The sequence below is a fragment of the Marmota monax genome, unplaced genomic scaffold, assembly GCF_021218885.2.
Source record: "Marmota monax isolate L192 unplaced genomic scaffold, Marmota_monax_Labrador192_F-V1.1 WCK01_AAM20220418_F8-fsc00031, whole genome shotgun sequence".
Classification (NCBI taxonomy): domain Eukaryota; kingdom Metazoa; phylum Chordata; class Mammalia; order Rodentia; family Sciuridae; genus Marmota; species Marmota monax.
In genome coordinates this window covers 16,095,673-16,119,107 of record NW_026695197.1, presented here as the reverse complement: position 1 = coordinate 16,119,107, position 23,435 = coordinate 16,095,673, and the positions used below count along the sequence as shown (strand labels likewise).

General features: G+C 38.7%; 1 protein-coding gene across 2 annotated transcripts in view; it reads left to right on the top strand.

The window, feature by feature from the left end:
- Positions 1 to 23,019, top strand: part of Pstpip2 (proline-serine-threonine phosphatase interacting protein 2) — a 73,508-nt gene extending 50,489 nt beyond the window's left edge. For both annotated transcript variants that reach the window (XM_046428458.2, XM_058573927.1), the window contains exons 6-15: positions 1,402 to 1,464; positions 8,429 to 8,527; positions 9,287 to 9,332; positions 10,173 to 10,252; positions 13,028 to 13,126; positions 14,473 to 14,569; positions 15,041 to 15,122; positions 16,483 to 16,517; positions 18,200 to 18,256; positions 21,407 to 23,019. In XM_046428458.2, the coding sequence (XP_046284414.1) occupies positions 1,402 to 1,464; positions 8,429 to 8,527; positions 9,287 to 9,332; positions 10,173 to 10,252; positions 13,028 to 13,126; positions 14,473 to 14,569; positions 15,041 to 15,122; positions 16,483 to 16,517; positions 18,200 to 18,249 (651 nt within the window). In that variant the 3' untranslated portion in view covers positions 18,250 to 18,256; positions 21,407 to 23,019. The remainder of the gene's footprint in view (positions 1 to 1,401; positions 1,465 to 8,428; positions 8,528 to 9,286; positions 9,333 to 10,172; positions 10,253 to 13,027; positions 13,127 to 14,472; positions 14,570 to 15,040; positions 15,123 to 16,482; positions 16,518 to 18,199; positions 18,257 to 21,406) is intronic.
- Positions 23,020 to 23,435: the final 416 nt, after the last annotated feature.

Below are 23,435 nucleotides of genomic sequence, written 5' to 3'. Positions count from 1 at the left end.
TATTATTAAATAAATCAACCCAGATCCCCTACCTGGTAGAGGGAAGTAGTCACACATGTAGACCACAGCTCCTTGCCTGCCATCTGCAATGTGTCTTTCCAGGTGGGGCTCATATTGGAGCCCTTCTCTCTGTGTCTCTGCTGTCTTCCAACATTAGCAGGTGAATGGCCACCTCCTGACACTTCTCTTTTGTCTGGCCTGGAAGAAGACTGTTAGGTACTCTGAGGGCCCCTTGGAGCACTCCCAAGGGAATTTCATGTACTCCACAAAGCTCATATTTGAAGTGAGGCCATCTCAATTATTCCATCCAAATATCACAATACCCATGTTTGTGTATTATGGTAAATGGACAGAAACTTAATTTTTATGTATCCACAGGGAAACACATTTGAATTTCATTTTCAATATTTTTTTTTCATTTTGTACAAAATCAAAGTAAGTGCTCATTTTGAATTGTTGCATCTCCATATATATATATATATATATATATATATTTTTTTTTTACATTTTTGGTATTATAGCGCTATCACAAGGATAATGGTAGATTAGGGTAATGATAAGGAACAAGGGCTCTGGAGTCAGGCTCCTGGGTTCAGATTTCAGCTCTGTGACCTGCTGACTATGTTACTTTGGGTAAGTTAGCCAAGTTCAGTATCTTCAGGGAAATGGAGATTATAGTACTTAGAGCTGTGATGCATGAAAACTGCTTAACATGGAAGTGCTTGATATATGGGAGCTGCTATGATTATGTCCAAGAGGTACATCTTTATTGCTAGCACCATTCTTTTGATTAATAAAAGTATTATCATTATCAGTACAATGAAGAAATTACTTCCAAGTAAACTTGATGGAGGGGTTTCCCTTTGCTGGGTGAGACAGCTTTTCTCAGCTGTCCTACAAACACTTCTTCCCTGCATATTGTCTGGGCACCTTTTGGTAAGGGGTATGTCGTTGAAGGCCATAGAAATGAGTGCTTATAAGCCCCTAATTTAACTGTGTAGACATAGGCTTGCAGAATTTAGACTTTTTTTTTCAGTACTAGAAATTGAACCTAGGGGCACTCTATCCTAGAGCTACATTCCCAGCCTTGAACTTGTGATTCTCCTGCTTTAGTCTTCGGAGATAAGACCTATCTTGGGCCACAGGCATCACCATGCCTGGCTTAAAGATTCCCTTTAAAATATAAATGATACTTTAGTAAAAATTTTAAAATTCCTCTCTGAATTCAAAGTTCCTTGATTTCAGGAACTCTACTAAAGGCAGTGCTCTAAGATGATCAGCCAGTCTCCGTGGTCCATGTTGAACTTAATGATGATCCATGTTGAACACTTAGATCTCAAGAAAAGCTGGTATTAATAATAATTTGTTTTTATTAATAGTGCTTATACTTTTTTTTCACAGACAGAGACTGTCATGGATGCTGCCCATAAGCAAAGGAATGTACAATTCAAGAAAACCATGGATGTGAGTTATACTCTTGTGCTTCTCATTTATCTATCTATCTATCTATCTATCTATCTATTTATTGTAATGGTGACATTTTCTGAAATACTGTGCTTTGTATGAATATCTTCCTATTCAAATAAAATCTCAATGTTATTATTTATTCTTGTGGTGTTTTAAGGGAAACAGTCTTTACCAGTTTGGCTTTCCTTCTTTTTAAGGCCTTGGAAAGCTTGAAAATGAAACAAAATAGTGGAAAATACAATGGTATTATCTTTTTGGTAACCTTGGGAAATAGAGCGAGTCAATTTAAATATTTTAGGTTAAGACACAAAAAACATGCATACTATAAAATGCCATTTATCTTGTGGTACTGGAGTTTTTACTATGTGGTTATTTTGAATCTTGATTGTTTTGCCTGTTTCACTGAGTGACACTTTCATCTTTTAAGATATATGGGAATTGTGAAAGCCTTCTCTCCTTTAAGTAATTTACAAAAAATTCTAGGCAAGATAGAGGTAAGATAGTTGCTAGGGATTTCACTCTAGCTTTACACAAATCTGTTAACTCTGGATACAATTAGTTCTACCATTAGAACATACATATGGCTACATCTTTTTTTTTTTTTTTTTTTTTGTACCAGGGATTGAAACTCAGGGGCACTCCACCACTGAGCACATCCCCAGCCCTATTTTGCATTTTATTTAGAGACAGGGTCTCACTGAGTTGCTAAGCACCTCGCTGTTGCTGAGGCTGGCTTTGAACTCATGATCCTCCTGTTTCAGCCTCCAGAACCACTGGGATTACAGGCATGTGCCACAGCACCCGGCTATGGCTACATCTTTGTAAGATGTATCTTCATGATATTCTGACATGGCATAAAAGTGTCGGTAACACGAGAGCAGGAGTCTGTTCTGCTGTATTTCTTTAATCTTTGATGGAGATCTCCTTAGAAGCAATGGATAAATGAGGAATAATGTCAATATAGTGAAGAACTAGTGTGGGTGAATATATGACTTCCCCCCAGACTGTCTGTGTTTTGAATAATCTGGGGCAAGTAGTCTCACAATTAAAGAGACAGCTTTATCAAAATATAATTTTCTTAATTATTTCTTCTACCTACACATAGAGCCATATCAGTGTTAGCAGTTTTTGCCAATGCCCTGCCCTGTAGCCATCATCTACAGGTTCCCCCTCTGAATTCCAAGTCATTGATTTATTTATGTTCTCTTGTTCTGTCTCTAATCAGGGCTTCACATCTCTCAGTGAGAAAAAGGGAGGCTTATGAAATGAAGAAGAAATAACAATGGATTGTAAAAAGTACAGTTTATTTGTAGGCCAGAAAATTGTATCTAATTAGAGAATGGAGTATTTTATGTCTTTAATTTCCATGTCTTTTATAGCCAAGTTGCTTAAATATGAAATGCATTTCTTAAGCAAAAACTTGTGTCTAGCTGGGTGTAGTGGCATATGCCTATAATCCCAGTGGCTCAGGAGGCTGAGGCAGGAGGATCTTGAATTCAAAGCTAGTCTCAGCAATTTAGTGAGGCCCTAGACAACTTAGCGAGGCCCTGTTTCTAAATTAAAAAAATAGAAAGGGCTGGGGATGTGTCTCGGCTGGTGAGTGCCCTTGGGTTCAATCTCTGGTTTAAAAAACAAAACTGGGGAGTAGAGTGAAAGAGGACTATTGTAGTTATCTATTTTCTTACCATGTTTTTTTTATCCTTCTAATGTTCCAAGGTTTCTTCCTGTATGGTTAATTTTTTTTTTTTTTTTTTTTAGCTTCAGATAGGTCTAGATCCCAGTTCCATGAGTGTTAGATATTTTCTTTTTGTGCCAAAGGTCCCTGAGGCTCTTTATTATTTTTTTTCAGCCTATTTCTTCTCTGTGCATATTAGGTAATTCTACTATTTCTCTTTCAGATCACTGATTCTCTGTCTTTCTCTTGTTAAGCCCATCCGCCGGGTTTTTGTTTTTTGGTTATTGATTTTTTTTTGTTTTGCTCTAAAATTTCCATCTTGTTCTTCTTTATATGATCTATTTCTTGGCTTTTATAGTTCTTTCCAATACTATGTATTTTTCATTTGTTTCAAGTGTACAATTGTGTACTGAATACTTTTATAATGGCTGCTTTAACATTTTTGTCAGATAATCTGACATCTCTGTCACCTTGATGTTGGCAACTGTGGATGACCTTTATTTTTGTTCAGTTTATTACCTTTCTTGTTGTTGGCGTGAGTGGTATGCGTGACATATGATTGATTTTGGACATTCTGGAGTTCTGTTACAAGACTCTGGATCTTATTTCCACCTTCTGTGTTAGTTGGCTTCCTCTGACACCCTTCCAGCAGGGACAGATGGGACACTGCCATTTCACTGCTGTTTGAGGGTCCAAGTCCAGGTCCCCCCTTGTTCTCTACTGACCTCACAGAGTGGGTGTGGCCCTTTTAGACCTGGAGGGTTGTTGAAATACTGATTCTTCATTAGACTTCCTCTGCCACCACCTGGGGTGGGGGCCACCTCAGCACTGTCCATTGTGGGTGGAAGTCTAAACTTCCCACATAGCTGCCACTGGCACCCTGATTGTGTGGCTTTGTTACCTCCTGATGTGAATGAAAGTCTCAGTTTTCATTTGTCCTTCAGGGGTGCTGCCTGAGTAGGGGAGTAGGTGCCTCTTGGCAGCCTCCACTGGCCTTTGCTGGCACGTGTTCAGGTGGGGCCTCAATGTTTTCTTTGGCGTTTAGCTGCAGTAGAATGGTTATCTTCATGTTCCACTAGGCTGCCCCTTTTCTGGTCTTTTTGGCTATAGAGAATCGGCTTTGTTGGGCTTATTTTGCTGTGATCACTGGTATTTCTGGGTGTCTGCTTCTTCAGCATGTAATCTGTGATAAATGAGGCAAAAAGACACCCAGGGAATTCACTGTTGGGTTGATCTTTGAACTCAGGGTCACTAGCCAGTCTGCCGCCTTACCTTTCAGTGTTCTGATGTTTGTTTTAAATGTAATGTTTAGGGATCTTGGTTGTACTAATGTGGAGGAATGGGGAAAGGATACCTGCTCCATCTTCTCCAAATCTGGGGAATCCTTTTTTTTTAAAATTGTTCTAATTAGTTATACATGATATCAGAATGCATTTTGATTCATTGGACACAAATGGAGCACAACTTTTCATTTCTCTTGTTGTACATGATGGAGCATCACAACATCTCATTCCACTATCTTTCCTGCCCTCAAGCACCCTCACCATCCTTCCTCCTCTCTGCCCAATCAAAGTTCCTTCATTCTTCCCATGCCCCCCCATTATGGATGAGCATCCACTTATCAGAGAGCACATGAGGCCTTTGGTCTTTTGGGATTGGCTTACTTCACTTAGCATGATATTCTCTAACTCCATCCATTTACCTGCAAATGCCAAAATTTTATTCTCTTCTAAACCTGAGTAATATTCCATTTGTATATATAACACAGTTTCTTTATCCATTTATCTATTGAAGGGCATCTAAGTTGCTTCCACAGTTTAGCTATTGAGAATTGAGCTGCTATGAACATTGATGTGGCTGCATCACTATAGTATGCTGATTTTAAGTCTTTTTGGTATAGACCGAGGAGAGGGAGAGCTGGGTCAAATGGGTTCCATTCCAAGTTTTCTAAGGAATCTCCATACTGCTTTCCAGAGTGGTCACACCAATTTGCAGTGCCACCAGCAATGTATGAGTTGGGGAATCCTTTTAAAAAGATGCTTTTGCAACATGTTTTTGGAGCCATATGTGTGAACATATCTCATAAATCTTATACCAAGAATCTAAATTCAGGAATTGCCCCAAATAAGCAAAGGCATGTACATGTTTATACTATGATTTTCACTAATAATGAAAATTGCAAATGATTTAATTACCAACAATTGGAGAAGGGTTAAATATAGTATGTAGACTTTAAAAATACAATTAAAAAGATTGTGTTATGACAGAGAAAAACTGTTTAACATGCCATATTTAAAAATAAGGAGATAAAGAAAAATCGAGCCAGGTGTGGTGGTGCACACCTTTAATCCCAGCAGCTTGGGAGGTTGAGACAGGAGGATCTTGAATTCAAAGCAAAAGCGAGACACTAAGCAACTCAGTGAGACCCTGTCTCTAAATACAAAATGGGTCTGGGGATGTGGTTCAGCAATCCAATGCCCTGAGTTTAATCCCCAGTACTCCCGCCACTGCCCCGCAAAAGAAAAATAAATAACATGGCAACATTAAAACTTAAGGCTTCTCTATGGTAAAAGAAAAAGAAAATCTCCTTACACATATTTCTATAATAAATGAAACACTGGGAAAAATATTTGTGACACAATATAAGGAACATTATATGCATTAGGAATAGTAACCTAATATATAAATTTATATATATTATTAGTATTATAATTTATATATATATTATATATAAATTTATATATTAGGTTACTATTCCTAATATACACTGAGCTATTAGTAATCAGTTAAAATGAAAAATGTTCCAAGAGGAAAGTAATAAAATACATGAAGTAGAAAGGAAAAACTACTTTAGTAATAGTAAAAGATATGTAAATAAGAACAATATGGAAATATTTTTACTTCAATGTTAGAAAAGATTGAGAATATTGGCTGAACTTGGTATTGGTTAGAGTGTGAGGTAGTGTCACATACTATTGGCAGAAATATACTTGGTACCACTCTTGGAGGGAAATCTGATACAGGTTTATTTTATTTTTTTGCCAGATAATTATATTTCTAGGAATTTTTCCTGTATATATAAATTTACACTACTCAAAATAAAATCAGAGTTTTGTTATGTCTAATAAAAAGTGGGAAGTTGGTGGGATTGTAAGTACAAAAACTATGGAAATCAGTATGGAGGTTTCTCAAAAGGTGAAGCATGGAACCATCGTGTGACCCAGCTTTACCACTCCTTAGTATTCCTCCTAAAGAATTAAAGTCATACTATAGCCATACACACAGACCCATGTTTATAGCAACACAATTCACAATAGCCAAACTATGGACCCAGCCCAGGTGTCTAACAATGGATGAATAGATAGAGAAAACGTGGTATGTATACCCAGTGGAATTTTTTTTTTTAGCTATAAAGAAGAACAAAAATTATGTCATTTGCAGGAAAATGGATGGAACTTGAGAACATTATGTTAAGTGAAATAATCCAAACCCAGAAAGTCAAGTGTTCTATGTTTTCTCTCATATGTAGAAGCCAAAGAGGAAAAAGGAAAAGAAAGCAGTGTGTGTGTGGGGGGGGGGGGGAGAGGTGGATTTCAAGAAAATTGAAGGATAGAACAGAGGAAAGGAACTGGGATGGGAGAGAGGGAAAGGAGAAATGATATTGGCTAAATTATACTGTTATATTGTGTGCACGTAGGAATACAAATCCCACCATTATATACAACTATAATGCACCAATAACAATCTAGAAAAAAAATAAAAAAGTAGGAACCCAGACCAATGCCCACCAATAGAGATCTGGTTAAGAAAATTATGGCATGTATAAGTAAATAAAAGATATATGTGTGTGTATGCAGATATAAATACAATTTATATCTGCTTTCATTTTCATACACATTTGAGAAAAATATATATTGTATTTATATATAAAATTCTTACTTTATAGACAGAGAAATCAGCACAGAGAGACCGAGTAATTTATTAAAGAACATGTGGAGGGGCTGGGGTTGTGGCTCAGCGGTAGAGTGCTCGCCTAGCATGCACGAGGCCCTGGGTTCGATCCTCAAAAAACCACATAAAAATAAATAAACAAAATAAAGGTATTGTGTCTAACCAAAAAATAAATATTAAAAAAAGAACATATGGAAATAGGGTAGTACTTGGGGTTTAAATGGAGAAAACTATTTTATATTCACTTGTGAATATGTCAAAATGAACCCCACAATTATGTATAACTATAATGCACTAAAAATTTAAAGTCAGAATACACCCATCTATTATAAAGCAAATTATCCATATAAAATTATATTGAAGGGTATTTGTTGACATGCTAACATATTCACAATGCATTAGAAAAGTAAGTTAAAAAGCAGTATTTGGTAAGTTCCCATTTTTGGAAATAAATGTTAAAATTCTAAAAGAAAAAGGAAAAGAACCCGTGGACAGTGGTAAGGTTGGATTTGAACCTATTCCTGAACCTCCAGTACTTGATCTCTGACTCACCAGCCAAACAAGGACTAAGAAGTGTGGGGTGGTCTTCATTCTTATTCAAGTGTTTTCCCCACCATTTTTACTTTATTAGCTGATTGTTCAGTTCACAGCTTTGCTGAGCAGGTTTAGGCAAGTTAAGGCTCTTTCCATAGTTGAAGCAGATAATTAGTTCTAGATTGACTAATGATTATTCTTTGTGAACTGTTTCTGTAATACTGATAGTAAGGATGGCATAGAATAGACCATGCAAACTATGTAAAGCAAAATTCTTTAAATGAAAAAGGAACATGACTATACCAAGGAGAAAGAGATGATGGCATTGGTACCCTTCCCACGGTCCAGAGTTGTACAGCATATTAGAATACAGAGACATAATTAGAATGAATTGGTACCAATGACCAAATGGATTGCACATAAATTCTGATTATGAATGTCATATAAATGTTGGGTTACACATCTTAGAGTTCCATAAATATTTTAACTTTGCCTACTTCAAATTCCATCTTTTATTTCTGTCAATTTTTAGAGCTCATGCACTTTGTGTTATTTAATAGGAATTATTATTTCCTTGATGGAATTTCCACTCCATCCGCAATTTGAAAGAGGGCTAGAGCTAGAGAGACCTTTCAAAGATTGAGAAGAAAAAGTATCTGCCCTCTGAGAGCCACGGTCTAGTGGTGGTCACAGTGTTAACCAGAGTGCTCTGTTTGTGCTGGGTGTGGTGGGCTGGGGCAGCTGCTTTTCAAGGTTACAGCCTGCTCACCTGTCTCGTCCCTCTCTTCATTTATAATAAAGGCAAAGAAGATCTATGAGCAGAAATGCCGGGACAAAGATGAGGCGGAGCAGGCTGTCCACCGGAGCGCCAACATGGCAAACCAGAAGCAACAAGAAAAGGTACCTAGGAGGGCCCACAACATGATAAATCTGAGATTTACATCTATCAGTTTAAAGCCAGCTTAAAAAAATTTTTTTTTGGTGGTCCTGGACATCGAGCCCTGGCCTTTACATGAGCTAGGCAAATGCTGGACCACCAAGCTATGTTCCCTGCCCCTTTTTTATTTTTTAAATTTTGAAACAGGGTCTTGTTAAGTTGCCCAGGCTGGCCTTGAACTTGTGATCTTCTTGCCTCATAAACCCAAGTACCTGGGTTTACAGATGTCTGCTACTGCACTGGGCCTAAGAATTTTAATTTAGAAATGGACCTGTACCCTAAGGTTAAGGCAATGTCTTCCCTTAATTTATGACGATCTTCTGACCCAGAAAAACCCTTGTTCCATTTTTGGAGTTGGGGAAAAGAACTAGCAAAATATGGCCATAAGGGAACAAGAGGTGGCATTAGAGGTCTGATTTTGTTCACCTTTTTAAAAACTCAACTCCTGTATTTTTTGTTGTTAGGCCGCCTCTTGCTTGGGTGGATTAGAAATGTAATTTTATAAAATATTAGTATAAGATTGTCAGCCGGAGGGCAGGAGCATGTCTTTAGGAAGGCAGGGGCAAGATGCTTTATGATTCTTTTCTAAGGGTGAGAAGATTAAAGAGCAAGTTGAATGATTTGCTCCCGAGGGACTAGTCTCATCTAGTCAAAGTCATTGCTTTTACATCTGTTTTGCCAGGTCCAGTGTTCCTGATCTCTTGTTCTTTTCTTTCCCACAGCTCTTTGTGAAACTGGCAACTTCCAAGACTGCAGTAGAGGACTCTGGTGAGGGCGCTGCCCCCACGGATGGGAAGGGTGGGTGGTGGGGTTTGTGTTATCCTAACCTCTGAGAAAAGTACTTTTACAACTGAGAACAGATGTATATAAAGTAGGATTATCAAAACGTCAGAAGTGAAGAAGGAAGGTAGGGCAAGGCATGTAGGGATGTTGGTGAGGGGAGGAAGGAAGAGCAGACCCCAGGTCAGGCCTAGATTCTGGCCACTGTCTGCTGAGGTCTTGCTGTGTGAGGACTGAGTGAAAGGTGGGGTGGGGGGAGACATGTGGTAGCTGCTCTGTAATCAGGTGTGCACTGACTTTTGGGGACATCTATCTAAAAACCTGTTTCAGCCCTGGTAGTCCTTATCTGCTTTGGAAGAATCCCAGCCAAGTTGCACAGAAATCTAATCAGGTGCTTGTGAAGGCTTCCACTTCCCAGAATATCCTGCAGGAGACAACATGTTATGAGGAGGGTCACTTAGGAAGCCTCTAAATCCAAACTAAAAGTGTCTTAGTGCTCCTTTGGGACTCAGGAGAGTTTCTTTTGCATCTCTTGTCTGATGGTTTTCCTGGAAATGAAAATGATGGAAACCATTGTAGTAGACAAAGGAAACCCTGTTTGAGGTTCCTCTTCAGCTTTCACTTCTTTCTTGGGGCATTTCTTGCTCAATGTTTGGTTCAGTGTTCAACGAAAGTGACACCCATCTTTGCTTATCTCACCAAGAGGTTGTGAGGGTGAAAGATGTAATTTTGGTCTTCCAAAGTTCAGAGCTCCTGGGGACTCTTCAACTCCATGCAAGTCTGATGAGCCTTTCTAGTCTGAGGTGACACTCCTCTCTTCTTTTGCAGACAAAGCGTACATGCTGCACGTCAACACGCTGGATAAGGTCCGAGAGGATTGGCAGAGTGAGCACATCAAAGCCTGCGAGGTAACCGGAACCGGAAGCTGCTCAGGGCATGCCTTCTGCCTACAACCTGTAGACTCTGCCTCTTATTATAGCACCCCAATTCTCATTCCACTAAAAGCTTGAGGGTGTTGGAAATTAGGACTTTCAGTGATGAAGGGAAGGAACTAAAATACTTTCTTCCAGGCCTCATCTTTCAGCTTCCTCCTCATCCTGACCATGCTGTCCAATTCTATCCGGAGCTTTAGTCTAAGGTTTGGTCAGTGCAGACAAGAACCAGCTGAATTGGTGAATGGTTGGCTGAGTCTACTAATGAACATTGAGAGCCTTGCCCGTACTGGCTGGGTTCTATGGGAAATGCAGACAGCTGGTGAGCAGGCTTTGAAGTTGTTTTCCAATTTCACCAGTACCCCCCTTTCATGTTCAGCACATGACCTCGTGATTTCCCAGAAAAATTTAAAAGATATAATCCAGAAACTTCTTCAAGTTTCTGTCCCCTTGTCTGGAAGTTTCCTTACCAGTGGTTGTCCAAGTGTGGTTTTAGGACTAGCAGCATGAGTATCAACTGGGAAATTGTTAGTGATGTAGAGTCTCAGACCAAGCCCAGACCTTTAGAGTCAGAAACTCGGGATCCGGTGACTTCTATGAATTCAGTATGAGAACCACTGATCAATAGCTCCCCTTCTCCTATCAGAAGGGAAAAAGGGTGGCTCCCTGCCCTGTCAAGATCTCATCCCATCTAGTTGGCCTTTTCCCACCCCTTTGGGCACAGCTCTTTTTAACATGAATGGCTGCTGTCTTGTATGCAAACTCCATCATTCCTAGCTTTACATTCCACCAGCTTTTGTTACCCTCTGTATTCTCTCCAATGCTGAGCCCTGGCTGTGAGTTTTGAAGTTCTATTCTAGTCCTTGTCTCAGCCTAAGGTTTGCTTCCCTGCAGCTGCTCCCTCCTCTCTCAGAGGTCACCAAAGATCCCCTTGGTGTGAGGCCCAGTGGGGTCTTTGTACCATTTCATTTTACTTTTTTTTGTAGTTGTAGATGGACAGAATGCCTTTATTTTATTTATTTTTATGTGGTGCTGAGGATGGAACCCAGTACCTTAGCATACTAGGCAAGCACTCTGCCACTGAGCTACAGCCCCAGCCCCCATTTCACTTTTTTATTTTACTGTTTGTGGTACTAGGGTCAAACCCAAAGCTAGGCAAGTGCTCTATCACTGGACTACACCCCAGCCTGGCCTTTGTGGTTTCTAAAGTTTGTTTTTTGACCTCTCTCTACCATTTGATACTGTTGGTCACTATGTCACCACTAAAGGACTTTTTTCTGCTTTATTTTTCTAACTCCACACCCTCATGAAAAGCCTGGAATGAGCCCATTTTTATATGATTTAAAAGTTGCCAAGTTGTATCACATACATTTCATAGATGCAGATGTACTACTGAAATCTGCACGGGAATGATAATATCTAGGTCATCTCTGGGGAACTGAAGAAATGATAGACATTGGGGAAGTCCCACAGGGAGTTCACCAAAATCTGATGCAAATATGGCCCCCAAATGGTCTGGGGTTGTGGCTCAGCAGTAGAGTACTCGCCTAGCATGTGTGAGGCGCTGGGTTCCATCCTCAGCACCACATAAAAATAAATAAGTAAAATAAAGATATTGTGTCCAACTACAACTAAAAAATAAATATTTTAAAAAAATGTGGTCCAAGATTCTGACAGAGCTGGGTGGTTGGTATGCAGGTATTCACTATTTTGCTCTCTATGATTCTATATGAAATATTCTGTAATAAAAATACAGGTGAAATAATGCATTTATTTCAAAATACCCAGGTAGTAGGGTAGTTGGTAGTGATACCAGTAAGATAGAATGAGTCTTGGGTTGATAAATGTTTGATGATGGATACACAGGGACTCATTATACTATTCTCTCTACTGGTGTATATTTCAAGTTTTATATTATAATTATTTTTTTGTAGTAGGGATTGAAACCGGGATGCTTTACCACTGAGCTACATCCCCAGTCCTTTCATCTCCCCACCTCCTCTTTTTAAATTTTGAGATGAGGTTTTGGTAAGTTGCTGGAACTTGAGATCCATCTGTTCCAGCCTTCCAAATAGTGGAACTGAAGGTGTGCATCACTGTACCTTGCTCAAGTTTTGTATTACAAGAAGCCTAAAAAATGTAGTAGCTATGGCATTCAATGTTTTTAAAAATGTTAATACATATAACACTTACTGTTGCATAGAACATCATCCACTTTGTTGAATAGCTTGATTTTTCAAAAGTTGGCATTTGCTTATATCCAAAACACTGTTGCTTAGGCAGTGACTTTTATTTTAACTTTTTTTTTTATTATGGAAAAATTTAAACATACCCTAAGACAAAAAACAAGTAAGAGAGCCCCCACGTCCTCATTAACTAGCTTCAATAATTATGACAGTTTTGCTTGTCAAATTAGTAGGAGGGGAGCGTGGGGGCTCTGGCAGGCTACACGGGTGGACATGTCTATAAGGCATTTGGAAATGTCTGCCGGAACTCAGGCTAGAACACTGTTGTCTCTGGTCATCATTATGTCTTACCTTCAGAACTCTATCTAGCCCTGTTTATGTTAAAATGTATCAGGATCCATTTAAATTGTTAGTGCTGAGCTTCTTCAGTGGTGGTGGTGGGGGAGTACCCCATGAGACAATAAGCTTACAGACAATTGAAGGTTGACACTATTTAAGTCACATCCAGTCTAAAGGATGGCTCCTTTGTCTGCATATGTGTGTACAAATAACTGTCTTTCTGTAGGTATTGGAGGCTCAAGAATGTGAACGAATAAACTTCTTCCGGAATGCACTGTGGGTACATGTGAATCAGCTGTCACAACAATGTGTCAAAAGTGATGATGTAAGTCAGAGGTTCTACGGAGGACTGTGGCTTTGTGTACTGGGTTCATTAGATGGAAAGAACCCCAGGGGCTTATTAGTTCATCCTCTCTCCCTGCTGCCGTGGAGAGAGGCAAAGTGACTTGCCCAAGGCCACACATTGACTTGATACAAGGGCCCAGAAAAACATGCAACCTGCCTGACTCCTGATCCATGACTTTCTAATTAAGACATTCAGAATTAAGGCAGGAGAGCAGAGAAGGGAACCCAAAGACAGCTTAATGGATGGAAGACAGATGTCACAGCATGAATGTGAGTCCCAGAGACTGCTGCAGTCTGTAATAAGGTCACTCAGGATAGCACCAAGTATTGCAGACTGACCTGTGCCCAGGCTGAGGGTCCCTGCAGGGCTGAAGATGTTCTTCACCTGTATTTCCATGACCATTGTCTAGGATCTACTTGTGCACAGCCATTTCAGGTCCCCAGATCTCAGAGCATCACCTCAGGTTATTGCAAACTTCTTTGCTGAGAAATAGCCATTCTTATCCTCACTTAGATGACACACTCACTTTAAAAGAATGTCTTAACACCCAGAAAACCCTTAGAATTGAATGGAAAAATTTTTCTTCAAGGTAGGCAATTGTATTTGTATGTGGTGTTGGTGTTGTATCATGGGACTTTGTATCTAGTTTTTTGTAATATAGTTTTTTTTTTAAAAAAAACAATTTACAGCCTAAATTTTTGTCTTGACATAAAGATACATTTATTTCCTGGAATATTTTTTTAAAATTGAATAGCACATATTCACAAAAACCATTATATTAGTCTGGGACCTGGGAATGTTTTTTGTTTCTTTTCAAAATTTGGAGTCAGCCATTCATCAAACCTCTTTTTGTGTGTGTGTGCTATAGGGGCTTGAATCCAGGGGGCACTCTACTACTAAAACTACACCTCCCAGGCCTTTTTATTTTGACACATGGCCTTGCTAAATGGCCCAGACTGACCTCTAACTTGTGATCCTCCTGCCTCAGCCTCCTGAGTGACACCATGCCTGGCTCAAATCTCCTTTTCCTTTTTGGTACCAGGGATTAGAATCCAGGGGCTCTTAACCACTGAGCCACATTGCCAGCCCTTTTTCACTTTTTATTTTGAGACAGAGTCTTGTTAAGTAGCTTAGGGTCTCACTAAATTGCCGAGGCTGACTTTGAACTTGTGATCCTCCTACCTCAGCCTCCCAAGTCACTTGTATTACAGGTGTGCATCCCCCCAACCCCCAACCATGACTGGCTCAAACCTCCTTCTTAAAGGAGCTCTGCTACAATTATCACTGACCTGCTTTTATCTAAGGATTCATCTTCTTTTTGTTAGATGTATGAACAAGTTCGTAAAACTTTAGAAATGTGCAGCATTGAGAAGGACATCGAGTACTTTGTGAATCAACGCAAAACTGGACAGATTCCACCAGGTGAAGGGGGACAGGAGGCTGGGATGGGGAGAACTGTTTAAGCCATTCTGTTAGTCTTTCCTGTCAGATGTCATTGAGAATGTAAGGCACCTGCTGAGTTAGTTACTGACTGAAATAAAGGAACTTATAAGAGAAAGGGTTTATTCTGGCTCACAGTTTTGAGGTTCCAGTCCATAGTTGGTTCGCTGGTTCCTTTTGGGCTTATGGTAAGACAACACATCATGGGGGGAGCATGTGACAGAACAAGTGGCTCTCCTCCCAGCTGGGATATGAAAAAGTGAAGGAAGAGAGACCAGGGTCCACAATCTCCTCCAAGGGCACACTCTCAATGACCTCAAGGTGTCCTCCTGGGCCCCACTTCTCCCAATAGTACCAGGATGTGGACCAAGCCTGTAATGTATGAGCCTTGGGGGGACATTCCAGATCCAGCCTTCAGCTTCTTAATGGTTCCTTCCTCCATGACTCTCCTAGCACCCATCATGTATGAGAATTTCTACTGCCCGCAGCGGAATGCTGCCCCACCAGGAAAGACCACAGGGCCTAACTTGGCAAGGTAACAACCAGCTGCCTTTCACATGACGAAAATACTTCTAATAAATGTTTTTATTATTAATGTTCTAAAGCATAGTCTATTTTTAAAGTTTATTTTTTAATTGACAAACAGAAATGGGCGTATTTATCATGTAAAGACATGACAGTTGGAACAGATCTATCAATGCCTCTGCATAGCGAGGCTGCTAGGTTTTTAGAAACAGCGCTTTGAGCACAAGTGCTAAGTGGATTTTATTGGTCATAGTTCAAGGAGGACTATGTCTTGCCTGAATGTGATCACTATTATTCCTTTATGTATCTTATAGCAGGAGTTAGCAAACTATGACCCCTATGAGTCAAATCTGGTCTGCTTATTTTTTGGGGGATAGCAAGGATTGAACTCAGGGGCACTTGACCATTGAGCCACTTCCCCAGCCCTATTTTGTATTTTATTTAGAGACAGGGTCTCACCGAGTTGCTTAGCACCTCACTTTTGCTGAGGCTGGCTTTGAACTTGTGACTCCTGCCTCAGCCTCCCAAGCCTCTGGTATTACAGGTGTGCACCACCATGCCTGGCTGATCTGTTTTTGTAGAGTCTGTGAGTTAAGTTTTTACATTTTTAAATAGCTGAAAAAAAATCAAAAGGATTCTATTTCATGACATGTGAAAATCCTATGAGATTCAAATTTCAGTGTTCATGTAGAGACACATTTTGGGACACAGCCACTCTTAGTGGGTTATATTTTGTTTATGTTTTTCCACTAGAGCTGAAGAGAGTTGTGACAGAAACAGTAAATCATTTTCTACTGGGCCCTTAACAGGAAAATTTTGCTGCCTCTCATATTATAGATCCTGAAGGAAGAGAAACTTCTGTTTATATAAAGTCAGTTAGAAGTCTAAGCTGTTGAATTTTCTGTTTAAGTTGTAGGAAACATGGGGAGTGTTTGGGAGGGATTGCATGTTCACTATCGTATTTAAGAACACCAGGCACTGTTCACAATAATTAATGTGAACTAGAAGTTTTAATCCTTACAATGAGGTAGGAGCTGTTAGTATTTCTGTCTACGTAAGAAGATGCTGATGAACAAGGATACCGGTACATCTTGCCCATATAGCTGGGGTTTTAATCCTGCCAGCCTAGGTTGCAGGGGCAGGGCCCTGCATCCCTACCCACTATGCATCTGCCCCTCGGCACCATATCGTGTCTGCACCTCAGATTTCAATAGGTCAGGGCTGCAGATCATCTGCCTCATCTGAGCTTTCTTGGCCCTTTAGTGCAAAAACCTGAGCTGATTAGAGTATACTGTGCTTGTAGTATGAAGCAGGAAATTATGACAATAGCATAAACTTAAGTGAAGGACTTTGGTTTTCATTTCTTACAGGAGAGGACCTCTCCCAGTTCCTAAAAGTGTACCAGGTAAGCCATCAAGAAAGGCCTTTTGAAATTCTTAGGTCAGGTTTTCTTTAAGATTGAAGAGTTAAAATTTTGAAATAAGGGGTAAGAAGGGATTAAATAGGATTGAATTCCCAAGAGGATGAACTTGTATTAGAATCTCATGGTAATACTGTTTGTCACAGAGTGAAATTTGGTAATTGGTGGTTTATTTTATAGTTTATCCAAGAGAATTTAACAACTAAAGTGACAAAAGAAACGTTTTCTTTTGAGATCTTCAAACCTGCACACAAACACTTTCACTTTGACTGTATTGCTATTACTTTCAGTACAGTGGGAAAGAACATCATATTGTTGCAGGAAATGTAACAAAGGCTAGAGGGTTAGGAAATATTGAGAAAAGGGAAGGTTAACATCAATGACTAGGGAGACAGAGACATTACAATATCTGATGGCTAAAAATTAATTGTGTAGTCCTGTGATTAAAATTCTCAAGCCTGATGATCAACCTGTTGGAGTTCTGATGTAGAAGCTTTCTCTAGAGGTTCTTCCACTGTATAAAAGGGCTAACAAACAATGATAAATTTTTATTAGGGTTGTGGAAAACTAGATAGAGTGAAACCATAGTTTTATTATTTAAGAATTTATAATAAATTGATATCAGAAATGAATTAAAATAGAAGCAATAATGAATGTTTAAAATATTATAAAGGACTTTTTGTCTCTTAAGAACTATAGAAATCTCTATTTTTTTAAAATAAAATAATTATAATTATAAACAATTATTATTTAGTAAATAGACCAACAAAAAGCCTAATGAATTACTGTGTACACTTGCAACCAAAAGAAACTTATTATAAGACAATTTTATCAGAGATTATTTCAACTTGGATCATGTGATACAATTCCCCCCTTTGGATTACACAGACATGTCATTTATGGAAGGTAAACATATCTGAAAGTATGTAACTTAATGTTATATATTTTGTACACTGCTCATAGTGGGATCTTTCACTGATCACACTGGTAGTCCCCTTTTTCTCTGAACTCCTAGGATTCCTCTGGAAGAACCACACATCTCAGCATTTTTTTGTTAGTTTTTCCCCCCCTGGATAATTACAAGATCCCTGAGGACAGGCACTTTATCTTCTCTTGAAACCCTACCTATACCTAATATAGTCCTAGGTATATAGTAGGTCCTTAAAAATATTTACTATTTAAAGGAAAAAAAGTGTTATCTACCAGCATTCAAAGGAATGAGGGAAGAAAATAACTTTGTGTTTGATGGCTCAGTAAAAAATGTAATGACTGATGAATATATAGTGCTGAAATCAAATCTTTGAATAATATATTGATTTAATTTATTTCTTGTTTTCTTATAATTACCAGTTGATTATATGGGACTTAATTTTGTATATTTTTTTGTTCTTTTTAGTTATACATGATAATAGAGTATTATTTTGTAAATTTTTGAAGATGGCTTTACTGCAGATACTAATATCTAGACTTGGATGAAGAAGTCATAATAGGGACTTCTAGAATGTTCTCTGGTTTGTAGTCATGACAGTTATAGGTTTCATTGCCAGATACATTTTCTCCTTACAAAAAGGTAGTCACCCAAATCTTTGAGTACCTTGGTTTGAAAAGAGTTAAGATCCATCATGAAAAAACAGTTAGAATGCTGTTTTATGTTCTGTCCTCTGTAGATGACCCTGATTATTCTTTGGTTGATGACTACAGTTTGCTCTATCAATAACATAAAGGTAAGAAATTTTAATTTTCACATAGTCAAGTTGCACTGGGATTGGTGATTGTGTTTCTGAGGCCTTTGAATCCTCTTTATGACACCACCACAAACAAACCAGGCCTTGTGACAGGGCAGCACACTGGTGGGTGTGGTGTCATTTCAGCTTGACCTCTTTGGATCCTACAACCAGAAGCTGACTGGAAACACTCCTTGTGTATTTGAACAGGGCATTTCCCCTTAATTAATTATCCTATGATTCTTTCTGCTCTGGTTAAAGTCTTTCATAGCTATTACACATCTACATTTAGGCATGCTCATGAACAACACACACATGGCCCCCCTGTTTAAGTCATTTAGCTTTTAGTGTCTTCTCCTTCCCTCTAAAAGGGGGGAAAAATCAAGTAAAGAGAAGTCACTGAAAACAATGTAAATGTCATCACACTTATTACATTCACCCTGGAGTCACAGGGGCCATCCCCCTCCAGAATGTCACTGCTCTGAACCCACAAACCACAAGGATTCTTGGAAGAGCACTAGAAAGTCAGCTGTCTCATAGTGGCTGGTTCTCCTTGGCACTCAGATGCTTAGAACAAGCCCCAAATCAAAAGCAGTCTTCACAAATGTAAAAATAAAAAAATAAAAAAAGGGTTGGAGATATAGCTCAGTGTTAGAGCATTTCTGGGTTCAACCCCAGGACTACAAACAAACAAACAAAAAATTCAATGAAACTCCTCATAAAGGTTTTTTGTTTTTATTTTTGTTTTGGTACTGGGGATTGAACTCAGGGGCACTTGACTGATGAGGCATATCCCAGTCCTATTTTGTATTTAATTTAGAGACAGGGTCTCATTGAGTTGCTTAGTGCCTCACTTTCGCTGAGGTTGGCTTTGAACTCACCATCCTCCTGCTTCAGCCTCCCAAGCTGCTGGGATTACAGGCATGTACTACTGTGTCTGTCTTAAAGCATTTTTTTTTTTACCCAAATGGGCTTACCTGGGCTACAACCCTATAGGCATTTAGAAGCCAAGAAAAAGTCTGAAAGGCTATATACTTGAATAGGTAGTAGTTTTCCTTTTTGTTTATCCTGTTTTCTAGTTTAGCTACAAGAAGAATGTATTACTTCTTTGATGAAAGGCTGTTTTGAAGGGTTGGTCTATTTGCATTTTCTTGATCTTGTTTTTTCTTGGGAATCATAAGAAGTAGGTCAGTGAGATACAGGAAATCATAAAAGAACTGGACAAGCCTTCCACCTTCCCTCACTGGCCTGGTATTAGTAACATTTACTGTCAATTATGAAACAAAACAGGTTGTTTTGTTTGTGGTACTGGGAATTGAACCCAGAGCCTTACACATATTAGGCAAGCACTCTACCACTGAGCTACATTCCTGGCCCTTAAAATTTATTTATTTTATTTATTATAAAATTTATATTTTGGGGGTACCGGGGATTGAACTCAGGGCTACTCGGCTACTGAGCCACATCCCCAGCCCTATTTTGTATTTTATTTAGAGAGAGGATCTCACTGAGTTGTTTAGTGCCTCACTTTTGCTGAGGCTGGCTTTGAACTCGTTATCCTCCTGTTTCAGCCTCCTGAGCCTCTGGGATTACAAGCATGTGCTATGGCTATTTTAAAATTTTGAGACAGGTTCTTACTAAGAGGCTCAGACTGGCCTTGAACTTGTGGTCCTCCTGCTTAAGTCTCCTGGGTAGCTGGGATTACAGGTGTGCACCCCATCTGACACAAAACAGGAGTTAACAGTGCTCTCAAGGGATTTCCTACGGTCTTCTATCCACTGAAAAGTGCTTGCAAGTTAGCACATCATACATTGCTTCAGTTCCTCTAATAATACCTACTTTGTGACTTACAGTCACTTTACTGCATAGTACAGAAGCCAAATTGTCTTAATTAAATAGGAATAATTAACTAGTATCTGTTTATATTTAAATACATGTTCTTGCTTAAGAAATGTATTTCATATTTAAGCAACTTGGCTGTAAAAGTTATGGAAATTGGAGAATAAAATACTCCATTCTCTAACTAGATATATCTTTCTGGTCTACAAATAAACTGTACTCTTTACAACCCATCATCATTGCTTTTTTCTTTCATAAGCTTCCCTTTTTCTCACCGAGAGGTGCAAAGCCCTGATTAGAGACAGAGCAAGAACATGATAAATCAATCAACGACTTGGAATTCAGAGGGGAAACCTGTTCCATTTAACACTGCAGATGATGGCTATGGGGCAGGGCATTGGCAGTTCCAAGAGTTTCTTTTTATTTATTTAGTTTTTATTTTATTTTTTTGTTTTTAGTTGTTGATGGACCTTTATTTGGTTCATTTATTTATATGCAGTGCTGGGAATGGAACCCCAGTGCCTCACACATGCAAGTCAAGTGCTTTACCACTGAGCCACAACCCCAGCCCTCTTTTTATTTTTTTAATCTTTCTTTTCTGCCCTTACCTGTTTGGGTAAAGCTTATATTCTAGTAGAATATAATAGCACTGACCCCAAACTATAGCTCCCCAGAGTTCAAGAATCTGATGTATGAGTGCAAGATGCTCGTGCCGTCACATTTACTTGAGTTCTCTCTCTTTCAAGTAATATAATTTTAATGTTTGCACCAGCTCAATGGATAGAGGCTCGATATCTACCTGTGTAATTGACCAAATTACAGAGAATCTTAAAGAAGTGAGCCTGGTTTAGTTAATAATCCAGTTAAGCAATTTATGAAACTTATTACAATACTTAAAATAGTTTTGAGTGAAACTTTGGAATGAAAATTTAAACAGAAAGATTTTGAAATTTGTGATTTGTTCTGTGGTTGTTGATTTTAGCTGCTATTCCTATTTCTCTCTCTCTCTCTCTGTGTGTGTGTGTGTGTGTGTGTGTGTATTTTAAGCTGCTATGACTGATTTTAATTCTAACATGTTTAGGTAAAGACATTATAATTTTTGAATTTAAAAAATGCATATAAAAATATAAGTACTTGTGTTATCTACCATAAAGCATTTCCATTATCATCACCTTTCATTGTTCATTGTGTGGAGTTTCCATTCCTCACCATTTCTTTTCCTTGACTAAGCAACACTTACTCTGGTTGATACACCCTGAAGGTGATGCGAATAGGTCATTCAAGTGAGGTTTCTTTGTAATTTTCTTTCAGAAGAGGAAGCTTTCTCCAGCTAGTGCTTCTGTGGCATGAAAAGAGGCACCCAGAGCAGCAGAATCTAGAGCTTTGTCAATCATGAAGACTTTGAAGTGAACCCTTGTTGCAATTCTTGAATATTTAAAATTTATAGTAGACATCAATTCAAGTTAGTAAAGTGCTACAGTTTTTTTTTTTTTTTTTTTGACAAAGTTTACAAATTGCCCAGACTGGTAAATAATTCTTTCCCACTCATTCACTGAAGTTGTAAAGGAACTGTTTCCTGTTTGGGATTTGTATTTAAATATAAACTGTTTTCTGTTTGGGAACTGTTTCCTGTTAGTGCTCCATGGGGCAGAGGGGGCTGCAGTGGAGACTGAGCTGTCAACTGCAGAAGATGCACTTTTGGCTTTGGGCTTTGGCTTTTGCTCTGTATTCTGAGCCACAGAGCAGCATGGCTTTGGAATTTCACAGCAACACACTCTCATGGTTCAAGATTTAAAGTTACCCTCCTTTTTGGCTGGAAGACTTAGAAGCCACATTCTCATTTTACAGATGAAGAAACAAGGCCCAGAAGTGTGAAATCAGTTTCCTTACAGTTCTGCCAGCAGATGAGAGGTGGAACTGGACCTAGTGCGCAAGCTCATTCCACATCACTCTTACTAACTCTTCATGAAGCTGTGATGCTCAGGCTAAAATTAAAATTAAAAATGCCAAATAGTTTTGCCAGCATCTTTTTTCAATTGGGAAAATTACTAGGACTTAAATGTTAAACTTTAAAAAAAAATATGATTCACCGTGTGTACTAAATTACAGAGCAGCATATTTAACATAATCTGAGAAGCTGTAGATTGTAAATTATGCCACTATTTCATGTACCACTCCGAAGATGGGGTAGTGAAGGTGCCAATAGGTTTGTGACAGCCTGTTGACAGCCAAACCCATTTGAATTTGAGACAGTAAATTGTGACCAAAAAAAAAGTTCATAGAGTCAATGACATATGGCATTTTGATTATCTTCAATTCTGGGTCTCTACAATCTTTTGAAAACTTGCTAGACCCTGGAATCTTTCAAGAATCAGTCCTTTTACAAATATTTGGCTCTTCCTCTGTCACGCATAAGCTATGGGGTGTTATGTACCTTTCATACAACTTTTGAGCAATGAGAAAATGGTGCATTTTAGTTAAAATGAAAACAGCACTATTGCTTGTATGTTGTAAAGGTCACTACAAGGAGCAAATATTTATCTCTCCTGCCCTGTGCAATAACTTTCCTAGAACTATAGGAAAAAAAATGACTAAAAGAAGATTAATTATTTCCCCCTTTTAATATAAGGTACTTCTAAGTGTGACAGCTTCTTATCATAGCAGGAAACTTGCATCAGTTGAATATCCTTTTGAGAAATTCATATTTGCAAAGGACCATTGACTTCCCCAAACTGAAACAGGCTCAGGAAATTTGCCTTTGCATTCAGATCTGTTTTTAACTTTATTATTTATTGTTGGCTCCTCAGGGATTTCACTTTTCTATCAGTGTAATTGATGTAAAAGTGTTTTATGAATAGAACACGATAATTTTATTGCTCTTTAAGTTTATTTGAAGTAAAATAAAGGTTCTTGGTGATTTGGGATTTCTTTTGCATTTCTGTGTTAAAGACATCTCTCTTCCAAGCTCTATTTGACCCCTTGTCCCGTTTGCAGCTGTTAGACAACAGAAAAAGAAAATGCTGGCTAGGAAGGCTAAGTGGAGATGGTGTCATCTACCAATGTCCTTCCTGTGTCAAGAACAATGTCTCTTCCTCTAAGAGGCACTGACCCTGTCTCTAGATTAAGTTGAGTCTCACTATTGATTTCCCCTCTTTCCTTATTATTACATGATTTGCTCTTGAAAATAATTATTCCAGGTTTGTCTCTCCCCTTAACTCCACGAGAGCAGGACCCTGGTCTGTCCTTTTCCCTGCTATATCTCCAGTGCTTGACACATAGTGGTAAATGTGTTAGAATTAGTGACCTATTAATAAAATTTATTTATTTTGTGTTGTTCCAA